The 18,722-nt window shown below is 39.3% G+C and overlaps 1 protein-coding gene across 1 annotated transcript in view; it reads left to right on the top strand.

Moving 5' to 3' along the window:
• Window positions 1–18,722, top strand: part of LOC118220189 (potassium voltage-gated channel subfamily H member 8-like) — a 42,024-nt gene that overhangs the window by 15,437 nt on the left and 7,865 nt on the right. The window contains exons 2-11 of the mRNA XM_035403893.1: window positions 400–633; window positions 1,699–1,830; window positions 3,027–3,157; window positions 3,731–3,968; window positions 4,187–4,344; window positions 12,875–13,079; window positions 13,696–13,893; window positions 14,509–14,708; window positions 15,548–15,797; window positions 17,315–17,529. Coding sequence (XP_035259784.1) covers window positions 400–633; window positions 1,699–1,830; window positions 3,027–3,157; window positions 3,731–3,968; window positions 4,187–4,344; window positions 12,875–13,079; window positions 13,696–13,893; window positions 14,509–14,708; window positions 15,548–15,797; window positions 17,315–17,529 — 1,961 coding nt within the window. The remainder of the gene's footprint in view (window positions 1–399; window positions 634–1,698; window positions 1,831–3,026; window positions 3,158–3,730; window positions 3,969–4,186; window positions 4,345–12,874; window positions 13,080–13,695; window positions 13,894–14,508; window positions 14,709–15,547; window positions 15,798–17,314; window positions 17,530–18,722) is intronic.

Raw genomic sequence — 18,722 nt, forward strand, 5'->3', positions numbered from 1 at the left:
GTCATAGTCCTGAATGCAGTGGTCTACTTGATTGTACAGATGGTACAGTCACCAGAGTTTTGTCCAAAGGCCTCAGCTGCAGATCCGTACCAGAGACATTTTTAACATTTCAAAGTACGTCATCTGTCCACTAATCCTTGCATATAAAATATGCCCATCGTACAGTATATTTGTAGACACCCATTTCCTTAATTTCCCTCACTGGGGCATTATTTTGAGCCAATTATTTATGCCAATGGCTGCATTTGGTGTTTTGCATTTATCCATGCAACATTGTGTAGACTGTGGGGGGAAAAAAATTTGATTCATATTGGGAATTCATGTTAATTATTTGTCCATTTTTACTTTACACTTGATTCTGTGTAGCCTGGTGATTCTGTGTCTCCGGTTGTTTTCTAGACAGTAACTTCATTCTGGCAAATGCTCAGGTGTCCAAGGGCTTCCCGATCGTGTACTGCTCCGATGGTTTCTGTGAGCTAACAGGCTTTGCGCGCAGTGAGGTGATGCAGAAGAGCTGTGCATGTAAGTTCCTGTGCGGAAGGGACACCAGTGAACAGATGATCCTCAGCATTGATACTGCACTTGAGGAACGAAAAGAATTCAAGGGGGAGATAACATTTTACAAGAAGAGTGGTAAGAAATTGGATTTCCATCTATGTGCACACACAATGCAGGTATCCATAAAGCTGTACAATGCAGTGCTTTCTTACTTCTTTGGTGATTAGTCATTACACACTGAGTAACAGTAATGTAAATACTGTTCAGTTTCCATGATTGCTACTAATATGTACATGTCACAGATATTTTAATATTTAAAGGAATTTCTAATGGCCATGTTTTTTAAAATATTATTTGAAATCATCATATATCATGCTGGTTCTAAGACATTTGATTTGCTGTTCAAAGGTCAGGCCACAATATGGATTACCTCTAGGCCTAAAAATGCTATTGAAAGGATGTTTTGAGAGATTTTTAGGAAATTGCAGTTATAGAGTAAAATATTGCATTTGGGGAACTAGACAGCAAATGTCTTTTATCATCAGGGGCTTTCTAGAATATCCCAGATAAAGCATTTTCCTCATTGAAGGGAGTTAATATAAATTTGGCTGTTGACGATGAGGGAATCCTCTCTGGGGCTACTCTTGCATTGTTCCAAAGGCGACAGTTTCCAAATAATTGGTTGTAAAAGACTTCTTTTCCCAAGGCCATCTGTAACATTGTGGGCAAAAGCAATTATATCAAACAGGCAAAGGGGCAAAGGAAACCTGCCCCAGTTACTCTGCGGCCATTACTTTCCTGTAACTCTAAAGAATAGTTCACATAAATAGATAATGGTGGGGTTATAGAACAGGAGGACTAAGGACCGAAGTAATTTCATAAGCACCTTGCCTATGGTGAAGCGCTTAAAGCATCTGGCTGAGAACTGTGGGGTTTGAACCCAATCCTGGATCCATGATGGGTTCAAACTATATTTCTGACTTGGCAGCAATGCTTTTTCCATACATTAAAACTTTTTCAGCGGCGACTGACACTCTCAGGAAATGAACAAAAAGGGATTCCATCACCTTTGACCATAACTATTCACATAAGAATTGCTGCTTGCTGTTAATATTGTGGATCTGAAATTGATATTAAAATACACATAGGATATTTCCCTCTTGATATGAGCATTGCTTTATTTAATATTGTTTTTCGCAGCTGATTTATTCTGGTGCCTCCTGGACATAGTTCCTATTAAAAATGAGAAAGGAGATGTGGTCCTCTTCTTGGCATCTTTTAAGGACATCACAGACACAAAGGACAAGATAATCCCTGAGGGTAAGAGGGAAGGTGAGTACGTAATTGTAATTGTCATTACGTAATTGTATCCTTAGAACAAGTGGAACTTAGACGCTCACCTGCTGTATGTGCCACTGAAAGACAATGAAGGAAAATAAAACAGATGTTATTTATCATAAATCCTATTAATAAAGTGTCATAAATGGTTAAATATTTTATAGAACCCACAGTTTTATTTTTGTGGAGCTAAATGTATAAATCAGCCTTTAACAGTCATTTAAAGCCTCTAAAGTTTATGTGTACTTTGCACGTACAACTCCATGTTTCCTTTTTGAGGTTCTTTTTAAGAATACAGTTACAAGACCCAACCGTAATATAAACCGTATCATATTTCAGAGAGCAGGCCCTTTAGATTCCTTTCAGCCTTGTAAATGTTTATAGACGCTACATTGTTCTGCACACCTGAGTTTATATCATGCCGGGGGAATCCTGCAGAATCCCCCTCTTAGATAACCTAGATAAAAATAGCTTCCAGCCTCTGGTTGCCATGTGTCCACCCTGCATTGTGATTGCCAGATTGGCTGTATGGACAGTATTGCGGTCTCAAGCTCGGGGTCTCTGGCGCACAACCACAGCGACTGGCATCTGTGCTGAGCTGGGTTCTCAAGCCCTCCTGTGAGAGAGATAGGCCCTTGTTCTCTTTCACTCCCCTTCCCGGGACTGACCTCGCCAGTTATTAAGTGAAGGGAAATTCATTACGAGCTAAAAATAAGTGCTGTGCTTCTGCTGGCTCCCTGGCGGCCTACAGGTTTATGGATGATTTTTGTCTTCCACAACTGCCACGGTCCACTTTTCCCTCGCTTCAATAATTAAGCGAAAAATGGCTACAAGGTCAGGGCTCCACACTGGAGAAAGACACATAACCACTACTGAGATGTGTTCTTCACATTGCATCACACTCTGATGTAATATATTATGGTGTCTAAATAAATTCTCTGGTTCCCTACTGTAACGTATTCCTGTATTTTTCTGCATTTATTTATTTTATCTGCAGTATTGTATTGAAATGCTTGTTGGGTGTTACTGAGATACAGGGAAAAGGTGGTTTGTGATAGTGGAGCATATAAATTAATGACGGACATAAAGAAGGTGTTTCTGTATCTTGTATTCATGCCAGGATACTTCGTTACAATTGCTGTGTGACTGCTCATCTGTTATCAAATGGGTTTACATGTTACCTTTCACAGGGAAGAACAAAGGCAAAGTCAAAACAGGGCCTCCCCTTAGTTCTGCCAGAAATCGCAGCCGGACTGTCTTGTACCAGATCTCTGGACATCTGCACAGTCGGCAGAAGAAGAGCAAAATAAAGCTGAACAAGGTAGGATCATGCCATTCTTACTTGCGCAAATTCATCCACAGGAGTATTGGAGCTTGTCAGTAATTTATGAGCAAAACGAACACAATAGCACAATCAAGTTCAAATATGACTACATTTATCAAAGTAGCCTTGTGTACCGTGAAAAAGCAGACAGATACTCCATATAAAGTAAAGATAATTGGGTATACCTATGAGTCATTGTTCTCCAAGCTTGAAAAAAGCAGCAATATGGTTGTGCAACATAGATCATGGTGTTATTAAAATACTGTGACAAGAATGAGAAATATTTACTAATTTATAACTTGACAAGGTCAAGGCACATCATTGCATTAATTTTGCAATTGTGCAATACGTTACTTTTATGCACTAAAGTAGACTCTAAAGCCTGGCTTAACTTCACAAATGTGTGTCTTGCCACAAAGTAAAACATGTCATGGCCAAACAAGAACCATTCCACAATTTTGGGAGCTGATGTGGTCACACACCATGTAATTTATTCATTGGGGAACCATCTTTTTGACTGATATGAATTGATGATATATTATTGTAATGGTTTTGTATGTCCTTGGATAGAATGTGTTTGGAGATCTGCCGGCTCTTCCAGAGTACAAGGTCGCAGATGCAAAGAAATCAAAATTCATCCTGCTGCACTACAGTACCTTCAAAGCAGGCTGGGACTGGCTGATCCTACTGGCCACATTTTACGTGGCTGTGACAGTACCATACAACGTGTGCTTCATTGGAGATGATGACGACCTCACAAGGAGCACCACCGTCAGCGACATTGCTGTAGAGATTCTTTTCATTATTGGTAAGGGTAGATTATGCACGTATACTTCAGAGCAAAAATGTGGTTCGTCAATATAAAAATATGAGACTTGTAATGTTTCTCATTGCAGGAAATCAATTATAGAAAAAAATATAAGGAACATAAATGCCTTATTAAATTTATTTAAATGATTTTAGAGTTGTGTGTCATCAGCCTGTGCTCAGCTAAACTAATATTGCAAACTCTTGTCTGTTCTACAGATATTGTTTTCAGTTTTCGTACGACCTATGTAAGCCAATCAGGACAAGTTATCTTTGATGCTAAATTAATTTGCATCCATTATATGACCACATGGTTCATCATTGACCTTGTGGCCGCCCTTCCATTTGACCTTCTCTATGCCTTTAAAGTCAGTGTGGTGAGTACCTTTACGTGATATAATCTGCATGGATTGTAAATGCACTATGATTGTGTTTTAAGTGCCACTGCAGGGACCATGTTTTTAATGGTGTGAAAGTCAATAGTCCATGTTTTGAATGGTTTCATTTGTTGGTATTTGGGTTTGACACCAGACATATGTGAGAAGTACATAAAAATGAAAACCTGAAAAATCAACACGGAAAATGATCAATGGAAACCTTTTGCAGAAGTTATCTGCCCTTACAAAATGCTTTTTTATTATGAAGGTTGTCACTGCAAATGGAAAATGGGTTCACAGCTGATCTATACTATTAAATAAATTTCAAACAAAATAAATAGTCAAGTCATAACATAAGTGTCACAAAGTAAGCTTTGAAGTTATCAAGAAAAGTGGCATACAAGTGTATGTTGTGATAAAGTACTGATGATGTGACACAAGTGATATGACACATTTTTTAAAACCATTTTTGGACAATTATTTCTGTATCTGGCGGCACGGTGGTGCAGTGGGTAGCACTATCGCCTCACAGCAAGAAGGTTGTGGGTTTGGGGCCTTGGCTTGGGGCCTTTCTGTGTGGAGTTTGCATGTTCTCCTTGTGTCCACGTGGGTTTCCTCCTGGTGCTCCAGTTTCCTCCCTCAGTCCAAAGACATGCAGGTAGGAGACTCTAAATTGCCCATAGGTATGAGTGTGTGAGTGAATGGTGAGTGAATGGTGTGTGTGCCCTGCAATAGACTGGCGGTCTGTCCAGGGTGTATTCCTGCCTCACGCCGAATACATGCTGGGATAGGCTCCAGCACCCCCTGTGACCCTGTTCAGGATAAGCAGGCATATAGATTTCTGATTGATAAATCAGAATGATAATTTGTATTATGACCCCTCAGAAAGAAGCATCACTGTGCTGAGATTCATAGAGTGGCAGACCGTATTCTCTGCTAGCCCAATCAAAATTTTAATTTTTATGATTAAATATATGATTGTCCTTATTAATAAAATAATTCTACTTATAGTATAATTATAATTATACTAAATACTTTTGAGTTCATAAATAGCCATAAATTTGAACATGAAAGTTACAAACAGTTAGCATCATCTCATGGATCTGGGATAAGCACAAAACAAAGATCTTCACATGTGTAATAAATCCCATTTTGGTTTTTTTGTAGAAACATTATTAAGAACAGAAGTAAGAATAATTTAAGAAAGATTTTATGAATGAGACCCATTGTGTATCAACAAACTGCTGTTTTTTATTTAACTTTTGTTGTCACGTATATTTAATATACACTCACCGGCCACTTCATTAGGTGACAGGAGTGGCACCCGGTGTGGTCTTCTGCTGCAGCCCATCTGCTTTAAGGTTTGACATGGTGTGCGTTCAGAGATGCTCTTCTACATACCTCAGTTGTAACAAGTGGTTATTTGAGTTACTGTTGCCTTTCTATCAGCTCGAACCAGTCTGGCCATTCTTCTCTGACCTCTGCCATCAACCAGGCATTTTCGCCCAGAGAACTGCTGCTCATTGGATATTTTCTCTTTTTCGGACCATTCTCTGTAAACCCTAGAGATGGTTGTGCGTGAAAATCCCAGGAGATCAGCAGTTTCTGAAATAGTCAAACCAGCCCGTCTGGCACCAACAACCATGCCACGTTCAAAGTCACTTAAATCACCTTTCTTCCCCATTCTGATGCTTGGTTTGTACTTCAGCAGATCGTCTTGACCATGTCTACATGCTTAAATGCATTGAGTTGCTGCCACGTGATTGGCTGATTAGATATTTGTGTTAACGGGTGCACTTTGCAGTTGAACAGGCAGACCTAATGAAGTGGCCGGTGAGTGTATGTCTTGATGTGTCATATTTTAATAACTCATTTCTTTGGTTTTGCTGTTCACATTCTAAAGATTATTTTCATTGGCCCTCCCATGTCCACGAGAACAATTCTACGGGTTACTAGTAATGTATAATTAGCCAAGATCAAGAGTAATTAATAAGCACTATCCTTTTTTTAAATAATGCATAATGTGGATTAGTCATAACTAAGGCTTTGAGAAACTTGTGACCTATTTTTTTTTTTACATACATTCTAATGGGACTCTGACCGGCAACTCTCAAGCCAAGCGGTGTTTAAGGAAATTATACTGATTAAGCAATTAAACCATGTTAATAATTAATAAGAAGATGGGGCAAAGACACTAATTATGAGAACTATTTATACTCTGCCCCTTACAGCGAACCTGCGAATGGGCACACCCTCTACATATAAAAGTCACATTATCTGAGCATTTGAAACCACACCAGGAATGCTGTTTGAAGACAGAACAAATTTATTTCACGTTACCAGCAATCTGCCCGGTGGCTAAAATGGCATGCCACCATCTTCGAAACATTCGAAAAGAAAAGTTGAGAGTGACAGACGTGTGGCTGTACCCGCGAGCACCAGCTTCAGAATAGCACAGTCTAATTTATGATTTAACAAAGGCATTTGTCAGTGGAAGTGCTCCATTGGAACCATGGCAGTCCACCTCCTCGAGCATTTTTGAAATAAGCGTGTTATAAATGAGCGAGCGTTTCAGAAAGCTTGTCATCTGACGAGGGTCATTAACAGTCATTATGCAGTCATTACACCCTTGCATAGGGCTTAATGACTTTGTACAAGTAGAGCATATTGTTCTTCCAAAAGAGTCATTGTGGAGGAACAGCATGGCCTGCATTCAATCCTATGCATGGCGGTTTACTTTTAAATGTAAATTGATTTAACATAAAACTGTATGTAAGCAATAAGAAGTGTGGCTCCTGCTTAGATTTCTTACTGAAAGCTAAGGACAAACTGCTTTGTATATAGGCTATAGTAATACTAACAATTCATTTCAATACAAAGAGCTTTATTGGCATGGAAGTAAGGAGACAATATTGCCAAAGCCATAGAGTTGATATACATGAATGAAGAAGATTTAACATTTGATTGGTACAATAATGCAATGTAAGGATAATTTATTTTGTTTATTTACCGTTACTCAGACTCCCGTACTTTGTGACATGCCATCACATATCTTGCAACAGATAGGGCAGTTATACCCTCACCCATGACAATTTTTCTTCAGGGTTTAGGTTGGAAAACATAGCCAATATTATTTGACTTTAGAATGTTTCCCCCAGGCAGGAAAATAAAGTTCATTTCTGTTTCTAGCTGCCCTGTCATGCAGTGACCACATACACTCTCTTTTCTAGGAAGTCATGTGTTTTTGTGTCTTCCACTTTATATAGCCACTTGGTGGTCACTGAGCCTGTATTTGGTCAGGGTCTGTCTCTGCTTCTAATCTCTGACCAAATTCATATTTTCTGTCCAGGGTCAAATAGCAATTAAGTCTACTTTTGTATTTTGTTTCATTTTTGAAATGTTGCAGATAAACTTCCTTTGACTGGTTGATAATTAGTTTTGTTCTGTTGTGCTGGTTTGAAGCAGTGCTAATGGGTGCTTGGTAAATCCTGAAGATCAGTATATGAAGTATTGTATATTGAAATATGCTAGCCAGATTAGTCAACATGTAGGACAAAATTCAACTTTTGCCTTTCGATTTTGCTTTGCTTACACAATGGTAAATAACCTGACTGTGCATCCCATACGATGGACCAATGTGTCCAGCTGATGAAACATTCTTCTCCCTTTCCCCCATTCAAACAAAAGAGAAGGAATAATGCAGCTATTCCACTGGGGCCAATTAAAGAAGGGCTGGTGTGGAAGATGTGGCTTCCATTGTGTGCCCCGGTCTGCCATGCTTAGGGCCATGAAATATGGCCTTCAGTGTTCTGCTGGACATCTCTCAAAGTTCTTGGCAATTATGGGGTGACCTGGCCCTCCTGTGATATGCCTGCACCCCAGCTGCTCTGTCTGGGGACTGCTTGGCATTTCCATTATTAAACTAAAAAAAATATCAGCTGCCTTTCTCTTGTCGCAGAATGTCACTTTCTTGCACAGCCTACGCTTAATCCGATTATCAATGAGACCAGTAGACAGTCCCTGTAAGGTATGTCATTTCAGTCAGGACAACTGTAAGACCAAGCAATGTGCAGCATTGCACTTTAAATTTGTGCAGGGCTTCATGGTTAGACATTACAGTTTATATGTGTTTGCTTATTTTGATTGGTTTGTTTACATTCATTCAGACAGAATCAGTCTTCACAGAACAGAATCACCAGGCATGTTCACTGGTCACTGATTACACTTGATACTTTTGATGAATTTTTCTTTTCTCACAATTTAGACAGTACAATTATAATTTTAGACCCATGGCTACACTGCCCTCTTTGGAAGGGCTGACAAGTGTGGCATTTGTGTTTCACGTGACTTTTAATAATTTTTTAAAAATAATTTCAGTAATTAAAAGGCATAGAGCCTTATTGTTCACCTTTAATTGATGCTATTATCTTTCTTTATCTATAGTACAGGCACAAATTATGGAAACACTGCATTTATAGACATAGTTTAATGACTACTGAAATATTTTGCAACAATATTTTCATAATACATGCAATACGTAATAAATGAAACATTAACATAAAACACAAATGGAGAAATAATTATAATTTGTGTTAAACAAATAACATTACACCTTCCTATATGTATTAGTTCATACCTACATAATTGAGAAGTCAAATGTATCATATAGTTAGAAATTCCATAATCAGCTTAAACTGAGTATTTCTTTGGCCAAAATGTTTTATATTTATTTATTTATTTTATTTTTTATTTTTTACATAAAATAATAATATTCATAGAAAGAAAAATTTTGGCTTGTATACTTTATTTCAAATGACCAAATGATCACATAATGTCATTACCACTCGTGGTCAAGAAGATAGCTATTTCTAATACATTTTTAGACGAAAATGGTTCCTAGGTACAACAACAGAAGGGCACAAACAAAGGTTTTAAGAGTACTAAATGATTTGTTTAAGCACAATGGGCCTCATTCACCAATATCTTATCTATCCTATCTAAGTTTTTTCTTAAATGTGTTCTTGAGAAAATTCCTAAGAAAAGTCTACGCCAGATTCACGACGTGTTCTTAAACCGCAGAATTGTTCGCAAATAAGTGTAAAGCGCGTGCCAGTTGTTCCTAATTAGTAAACGCCCCACCAATCCCCATAAAAGGGCATGAGACTGCAGGGCCGTGTGCACACAGAAATCGAAAAGAAAAGTTGAGAGCGAACGAAGTCAATAATGCCCAAATGAAAATCTAAAGACGGTGGAGCAGAAGACTCCAAACGTAAGAAAAACTCCAGTAGTTCTGAAGTGGAGGTTTTGCTGCAGGAAGTGAACAGCAAACGACCTGTCATATTTAGTAGCGTCAGTAGTGGATATAAAATAACACAAAAAAGATGCATGGGATATTACTCGTTCAGTGAACGCTGTATCCGGAGAAGGGCGCACAACTGATGAAGTAAAAAAATGGTTTGAATTCAAATCTGAGGCAAAATAAAAATTAAAAAATAAAAATACTGGTGGGAGTGGACGCAAGGAATTCAATTATGCATTCAAACTACAAAGCGCTTCTCGTCGCATTAATACCGCTAATTAGATCAATCAGCAGTAAACTGCATCAGAGTAAACCCGTCGCTGCAGAAAACATTTATTGCCAGACATTTTGGTGTCACCCCCCTAGTGACGTTCTCTTCTTCAACATGTCCATGTGTTTAAAAAGTGTTACTTAAGTGCTTAGTTTGTATTCAAAATTTAAACATTTGCTTTTGCAGTACAGACCAAACATTGCATAATTGAAACCCGCAAAAATAACAGGTCACTACAATGATTTGATTTTTTATCATTTACTCCCGCTGAGGCAACCACCCTCTGAGGCAGAACCTGGCACCTTAATGCTTTGTAAAATAATGAAAATAATTATTAAAAAATATTATAAATTATAAAAATATTATTGTAATTTAAATCCTGTAATATTATACAACTGTATAATTGAAGAAAACGCAATAACCAATTATTTTGCACAAGCATGTCAGCACTCAAATATGCGTAAGTGTGCTCTTGAGTGTGCTTAGATTCTGTTCTTACCTAAGAACAAATCCCAAATAAGAAAACATTGGTGAATGTCAGAATCTTTGTGAAACCTGCGTAAGTGGTTGGTGAATGAGGTCCAATGTCTGTAATTTATATCAGTACTGTTTATGTGCCATGCCATTTCAGTAACTGTGCTCATATCAGTACAGTAGGGCTTAGAGATACAAATTGCAAATTTATATTTCTCTCCAGCATTTCTCTCTGACTGTACAGAATGTATGAATGTGTTCATGTGTCCAACCACATGAAACAAAGCAAGGGCAGGGGAATGACAGTTCTCCATATCAAAAGCACCATGTATGCACATTGCGGGATGTGTTTGTGTAATTACTTGTGATTGAAAAGTAATGCAGAAATATTAAAATTTTCATCTTCACATTTTTGTGAAAAATCCCAATTGACCAAAGATGTAAGATAAGGCAAGGGACTGTCTGCCTAATGATGCCTGTCCCCATTCCTTGGGTTACATGGAGTTCAAATATGCCACCCCATGGGACAACCAGCCTCTGCAAGTACTGACAGGGTTAGAATTCCCCCCCACCCCACACCATGGAGCATCTCTGCCCACTAAGGGCATGTGTTGAATAACTGAATACACTACTATGGTGGAATTATGTGGCTTATAAAAAAAGCCATAAAGAGGATCCTGATTTTATAAATGTGATTTGCACCATCTTGCATCTGCTTGCATGTCTGCGTTACATTGCAGGTGAAGACAGGAAGTAAATGTATTTATTATTCAATTGAAGGTTTGAAGGTTACGCCAAGTTGACAAATTCTGCCCTGGTAGGAAAATGAATCGCCTATGTCTGTCTGTGTATGGCTCTGGGGTTCCTACCACACTCATTTGTGTCTGTTTTTCATTAATCTGTGATGGTACCGCTCACGCTTCAGCTTCCTGCATCCCTACTGCTGGAGACTTGCCAGACACCTCGTCTGTCTTTCTGCGTGTTATAAAATTAGAGCTGCCCTCTGTTACCACTGCCAACCACTTTATTACGTTTCAGCACATTTATTATTCCATTTACTGGATCCAGCATTCGCATCTGGGTCCCCCTCCACGCGGCCCCACGTGTTGCAAACATAAAACAAACGGACATGGCTGCTCTCGGAGCACCTGTCCGCCATTAAGCATTTAATGCACATATTCGCCACTAGTGACAACATTTCTTAAAAATAGGCCACTACCTCAGAGCAGACCTTTATACTTTGTTCAAGCAGGTTTGAGGAATGAGTATTGCTATCACTATCTGCACATATTGTCTGTCTATAACAAATACATTGTTGGATACTAATACATTGCAGTGTACATTGATGATGCCGAAATGCAATTTATATATTTTCACATTCTCGCAGAAGGTGCTTATGCTTATTCGCTTCTTCAGAAAGCTATAGGGCTGTACCTCAATGCATGGTAAACACAAGAGCCTGGTGAGAATTTACAGTTACAGCATTGCATCAGTTGCCAGTACACTGTTTGAGACAGGAGACTGGTGAATTGGAACATTTTGTGAGGTCAGCCAGTTTCTGGCAGACTGCTGAGTTAGGGAGTGTGGTTGATATGTTTGGTGTTCCCATTGGTTTCACTGTCTCTCAAATTCAGAATATTTCTGGGGCTCAATCTGTTGTAATCTAATAAAAGTCCCTTTCATTAATATACCATATATCAGGTATGGATCCCTGTGTGTAGCTCCCATATTAGTTAATGTCCAATAAATAGTGAGGAAATATAAAATATAATAAGATAAATATGAATAATGACTTAATCACACACAAAATAGTAAGTATTATTAAAATGGACTATTAAAATGATTTTAATTCACACTGTTGATTTTTATTTGCTTTGCTAACCTAAATATATGCTATGGAAATTTGCAAAAAAAATTGGGCTGCTGGCTAGCTCACTCAGTAAAATGCAACTTGTGGCACATAAGTACATTAGTGATTAGCGATTCAGTTGTTGAGGATAGCATTATTCATTGCTCGAGTGACCACTGTTGACCATCTGGGCACCTGTGACTTGCTCTCTGATTGGGTGTCCTCCTCCCCTGCTTTGCTTAGCTTGAGGCTGCAGTTTCACAAGAAGTAGCTGGCTGGAACCGTATGTTTCGGAGAAGAACCATTCTTAATTCGCCCGAGCTGGCAGCAAGGGGCATATATAAGCATGTTTGCACATAGTTCACAAATTAGGCATTCCACATTCAGGTGGGATGGAAGATGCCAAATTTTTAAAAATACATCAAATAAAATGAACATGGCATGGAAATTAGCATCAAAATAACTATATACAGTATATTTGATGCATACTTCCACATTCTAATTTATTATATTTATGATGAGTATAGATACTTAGAGGGTTTGACTTAGCCGGTATTTGGCGTCCCAGTCCAGATCAAACCCTGATCTCATAAACCTGTCTGAAGTGTTTAATGTGGGCCCTCTAATGTGTGTCCAGGTGTCAGTGGTCCATCTTCTGAAGACAGTACGTCTGCTTCGCCTGCTGCGGCTGCTGCAGAAGATGGACCGCTACTCCCAGCACAGCACGGTGGTGCTGACCCTGCTCATGTCCATGTTCGCTCTGCTGGCCCACTGGATGGCCTGCATCTGGTATGTCATTGGCAAGAAGGAGATGGAGGCCAACGCATTCTCCTGGGACATTGGTGAGCGCGTGGTCCCTTACGCCCCCATATCCATCTATTAGTGAGGGGCGTCACAAACCAAGAACTGAATGAACTTGATTTAAACTCTACATTCAGGCCAATATTATGTGCGCTGGGTGTAGAACTGAATGTTGAGAGCAATTGTTTCAAAAGATCTCCTGTTCTGTACAGTATATTCACTTATTTAGCCAACAACTTCTGAATTGAGATTAGGTTTAACTGATATGAATCTTTATTGACTATGTTATGGTACACATGCATGTGCCTAATTATGTTCATTTTCAAGAATTTCAAACATGATATTGTCATAGCAATGTCACTAGATTTTTCCAAAGAAGTGGCATTAGCATATTTAGTCATTACATAGTTTTAAAAACTGACCTGATGTGCACCATGCATGCTCATTGCAAATAACCAACTTACCAACAAATACCTGCTGTACTGTAGATTAGTATGGGTGGACTTCACATATAATAAGTACCTTATTCAGAATATCTTTATGGAATGATCATATTTGCGATGTTCAACTTGTGATGGCTGTTGTTCAGTATGTAGAAATAAGAGGCCTGGTTCTCTTGGCTGTATGTATGACCAGCGTGGTTGCTGTGGGTCGCAGGTTGGCTCCAGGAGCTGGGGAAACGCCTGGAGTCTCCGTACGTCAGTGGGAACAGCACGGCTGGCCCGCCCATCCGGAGCGTCTACATCACCTCACTCTACTTCACCCTCAGCAGCCTCACCAGCGTGGGCTTCGGCAATGTCTCCGCCAACACAGACGCTGAGAAGATCTTCTCCATATGCACCATGCTCATTGGAGGTACAGCCATATTCATAGTGTATTTCTTTCATTGGGTTTCCACAAAATGGCAGACTGAGTAGGTTTTCAAGAGAGCATAAAAAAGGCCATAGAAAAGCAAGAGCATATCTTCAGGATCAATAATGAATGTATACTGCTTAAGAATGTACATTAATTATTAAAATATTATTATTATGATAATGTTAGCATAATATCATAAATTATCATTGTTAGAGTATATTTGCATAGTATTCAGAAATATGGTGTGCAATTTTGTATTATCTGAGATTAGTTACATTTTGAGTTCCTCGGCAAGCTATAGAATAGTTATTGCATGCCTAAATTGATTTTAATGTCAACCTTCATGCCAAGAGTTTGTGGAGTCACTTTAAGAATTTGCCCAACATCTTATTATTTTTTTAATTTAAAATATAATTAAAAGAAGAATTTAAAGAATAAGAAAATAGAATACTCTGAGGTTAAACATTTGGCAAATATTTTTGTAAAATGAAACTTTTGTTTTCACCATACTTTCATTGCAATCAGTCTCATATTTCCATGTTCTCCTCAACCCCAGCTTTGGCCAACGTGCTGTTAGCTTAGAGTGTGTCCTGGTCCTCGTCTTTCCCTCCTCAGCCTTGATGCATGCCCTTGTGTTCGGGAACGTGACGGCCATCATCCAGCGCATGTACTCCCGCTGGTCCCTCTACCACACCCGCACCAAAGACCTGAAGGACTTCATCAGGGTCCACCACCTACCCCAGCAGCTCAAGCAGAGGATGCTGGAGTACTTCCAGACAATCTGGTCCGTCAACAATGGGATCGACTGCAACGAAGTACCGTACTCCTGGTTAATCGTATATTCACAGGACCTTTCTCTGACCGCCTTCTTTTTCAGGCTGAGTTACTGCTGATGCATCTAAGCTGACAGTGATCAAATGACACTGAATTCAAAAGCCGTTAGAATGTAAAAAATTGCAAATTGAGTTACCGCACATCTATTTATTTATTCACTTCTTATGTTCTGTTGTTCTGCGTGGTGTGAATAATTTAGAACCTTCACTGACTTTTTTCTACTTGGTTGAAACAGAAGTATATACAATCAGGAGAGAGAGCACCCTTTATCTTGTAAATGTGAAACATTTATTACTTGTATCCAAGCATAGGCTTTGGGTATACTTTATGTGTTTTCTAGAGGACTGAATGGCTATTTTAAGCTGTTCGTTTTCTGCATCGTCAATAAATGTTCACATTCACAAGATAAAGATTTTTCCCTCTCCTGGTTATCTTCATTTCACAGTTTTATGAGCACCTTATTTATTCAACTGCTCATTTATTCAACTACTTTCCCAAAATAGTAGTACATCTTTTGTTTCATGACATATTCTTTCTACAAAGACATCTTAATTAGGAGTGTTTCCCGGGTGTGTACGATGCTCAAGTAAAACATGCATATTTGAAATTTGTTGACAACAATGACTTCGCTAATAGAACTAAAGTAATTGGTCATAAGGACTTTGTTATTTTTTAAAATATATTTATTGCATTGGCTTCTCTCATAGTGAACAGAAATGCCCTCTGATGTCCCTGAAGGCAGTACGTTATGATTTGAGTTTGCGTGGCCTTAATAACTAGCCCTGTGTGGTGATAGTAGCTCTGTACTTTGTGTGCACAGCTGCTGAAAGACTTCCCTGATGAGCTGCGCTCTGATATCACCATGCACCTCAATAAGGAGATCCTGCAGCTCTCGCTGTTTGAGTCAGCCAGCAGGGGGTGCCTGCGAGCCCTCTCGCTCCACATTAAGACCTCCTTCTGCGCCCCCGGCGAGTACCTGCTGCGGCAGGGCGACGCCCTGCAAGCCATCTTCTTCGTCTGTTCGGGCTCCATGGAGGTGCTGAAGGACGGGATGGTGCTCGCTATCCTGGGTACGAGGGGCGCCACGAGGCTCGAGCCAGGGCCAGACGCTCCCTGCAAGGCAATGAGCCGGTGCAGGCCACCACGCACCCTGGAATCCGTCAGCTACCAAATGTGACAGGGCTGACTGGCATTGTTTAAAATGTCAGCTGCAACTCAGATCCAGGGACGGGACGTGGAAATGTATGCGCATAAATCTATCCTCAGCCAGGTCCCTGCAGTGAGTTAGAGGCAGAAATGTTTATTTTTGTCACTGAAACCATCTAATCTGCAGATCGGATGCAGTTAGAAGATTAGGCTCCCTTTAGTCTGTGATGCCCCCCTGAAAAGACCGCTGTATGAATGTGGGTGAGGCGGTGAAAAGCCGTTGAATCTCTATATTTAGCATCTTCTAGAGAAATTAGAGAATGTGTTTGTGTGTGTGTGTGTGTGTGTGTGTGTGTACGTGTTTGTGTGTGTGTGTGTGTGAGTGTATGTGTGTGTGTGTGTGTGTGTATGTGTTTGTGTGTGTATGCGTGTGAGTGTATGTGTGTGTGTGTGTGTACGTGTTTGTGTGTGTATGCGTGTGAGTGTATGTGTGTGTGTGTGTGTTTGTGTGTGTATGCGTGTGAGTGTGTGAGTGTGTGTGTGTGTGTGTTTGTGTGAGAGTGTTCCTGCATTTGCATGCTGTGAGAGGTGGGTCAGGACACTGGCTGTGCAGCACCTGTGCTGTTTGATGAAAAATTATTTCCCCCCGTCTGAACACTGCTAGTGCTTAAAAGGTCAGGCTGACATGAACTCTGAAGTGCTCTTCTGCTAAATGCGCTGTCAAACTCCTAAGAATATTCACATCAAAACACATTTGGAACATTTTGAATATAATGGAAGTAGTTGTTGCATTTTATTAACATATGTTATACTTTTGGTATTGTTTCTTGGAATTATAATTCTGCAAGAAGACATTCAGAGTGGTTTTATGTGAAAACAAATGTGGGGAAAAGGACCTTTTACATAGTATGGTTACATGGTTGAACCAAATTCTTTGACATTATAATCTGTGTTCATTATAATTTGTGTTCAAAACACTCCGAATCCATGTCGCATTTACAGTACATTAGATGTATAATATATGCTGAACTTAAACTACTGATATTTATTGCATATAGCTACAGTATAATAGGATGTGCAATTTAAAACACTTACACAATAGTTCACAAAACGTGTACTATCATATTTGTTCGTAAACTGCGTGTAAGAACGTTCCACAAACATTCATTATTTTTTGTTATCTATATTTGTTCATGGCTGTTCCTTATGCTAATCTCATGAACAGGATTGTGGATTAAATTTACAAACAGTCAGCATTCATCATCTCATACACCTGGGATTGGGACAAAGACAAAGGTCTGCACGTGTCATGAATTTCATATTGTTTTTTCGTAGGCACATGTTAAAGAACAAAAGTAAGAATCATTTAAGAAAGATTTTGTGAATGAAGCCCAAGACTGGTGGCATGATACCAGTCCAATTGACTTTACTATTTCTTCAGGAAAAGGAGATCTCATTGGAGCAAACCTGTCTATCCATGACAGAGCTATCAAGACAAAGGCAGATGTGAAGGCACTGACCTACTGCGACCTCCAGTGCATTAGTTTGAAGGGACTGTATGAGGTGCTCGACCTTTACCCTGAATACTCCCACAAATTTGTGGAGGATATCCAGCAGGACCTCACTTACAACCTGCGAGAAGGACAGGGGAATGACGTGAGTGTCCCCTTGCAGCTTTTACTCATTGCACATTTGTTACTCATTTTTGTATTAACTCTGCCAGGCTGGAGATGTTGCACAGGTTGGATCAGTAAACCTGTACAGTGCCGGTGGTGATTCACATTAACAAAGCTATAGCAAGATCTTGCTTTAGCTATTCAAATATACATATAAATTATGTTAAGACATTTTATATATCATAATTAAGTTGGCTCAATTGCATATGGTGCTGATATTTTGGAAGTGCAAGATCGCTACCCAAAATTAATTCATAGATGATTTATGCAAAGCATATGTGTTATACCCAAAAGGATATCTTGGACACTGTTGGAATAGACTAAATGCAAAAGCTAATCTTGTAAAGTCCAGGGGCAATATGTTTGTGATAGGATTTTATTGAATTGGTAGCTGAGTTAATCTCATTTTATTGCCATCCTGGAGTGGCATGATCTGCATTGATACACTGGGGCTTTTAGTAGGAAGGGGGCTTTTAGTATCCAAATGGGACCTTTTCATGAGGACAGGAGAGGTATTGTTTTATTTATTTTGGGAAAACTTCACTCCTGGCCTGGACCCCTGAGTCACTTCTGGCAGTAGGATTGAAAGATACTGTAAGACAAGAGAGATCTGATAATAGTTCATTTGCTCAGCAGCAGTATCTACTCTCATCAGTGTCTTCTTAAATGGTTCCTAAAAATATTATATCCATGGTCACTGAGAAAACTAGGTTATTTTATCATGTGTCTATTCTTTATGTCGTCTTATTTTAAAATATTTCTTTGTTTGTGAAGCGACAGCCAGCTTTGTTTCTCACATTAAGGCAGGTGAGAAATTTCAGTTTGAAACATCTGAAATAAGTTAGCTCATATGGCTCATTTAAAAAAGATATAGCCAGCTCAAAGCATGGACATAAATTACTTTCATGCCACCTGGGCCTTTGACAGTGGAAATCTTTTATATTTTTTTGTCCAGTGTTGCAAGTAACTACAGTCAGCTGCAATTCAAAAAGGCTCATGAGAGATTGTTCCAATTTGAGAGGATGCAATTTGGTCCTTTAAAGTGTCTGTTAGACTCATGAGCGGGGCAGTAGCACTTGACTGCAGGGATTTAGGGGAATTAAGACTATTGTAAAACATCATTTAAGCATGATAAATGACTCTTCCACAGGCTTGAGAGCATTTTACTTTGTC

This window comes from Anguilla anguilla, chromosome 1 (genome assembly GCF_013347855.1).
Source record: "Anguilla anguilla isolate fAngAng1 chromosome 1, fAngAng1.pri, whole genome shotgun sequence".
Taxonomy (NCBI): domain Eukaryota; kingdom Metazoa; phylum Chordata; class Actinopteri; order Anguilliformes; family Anguillidae; genus Anguilla; species Anguilla anguilla.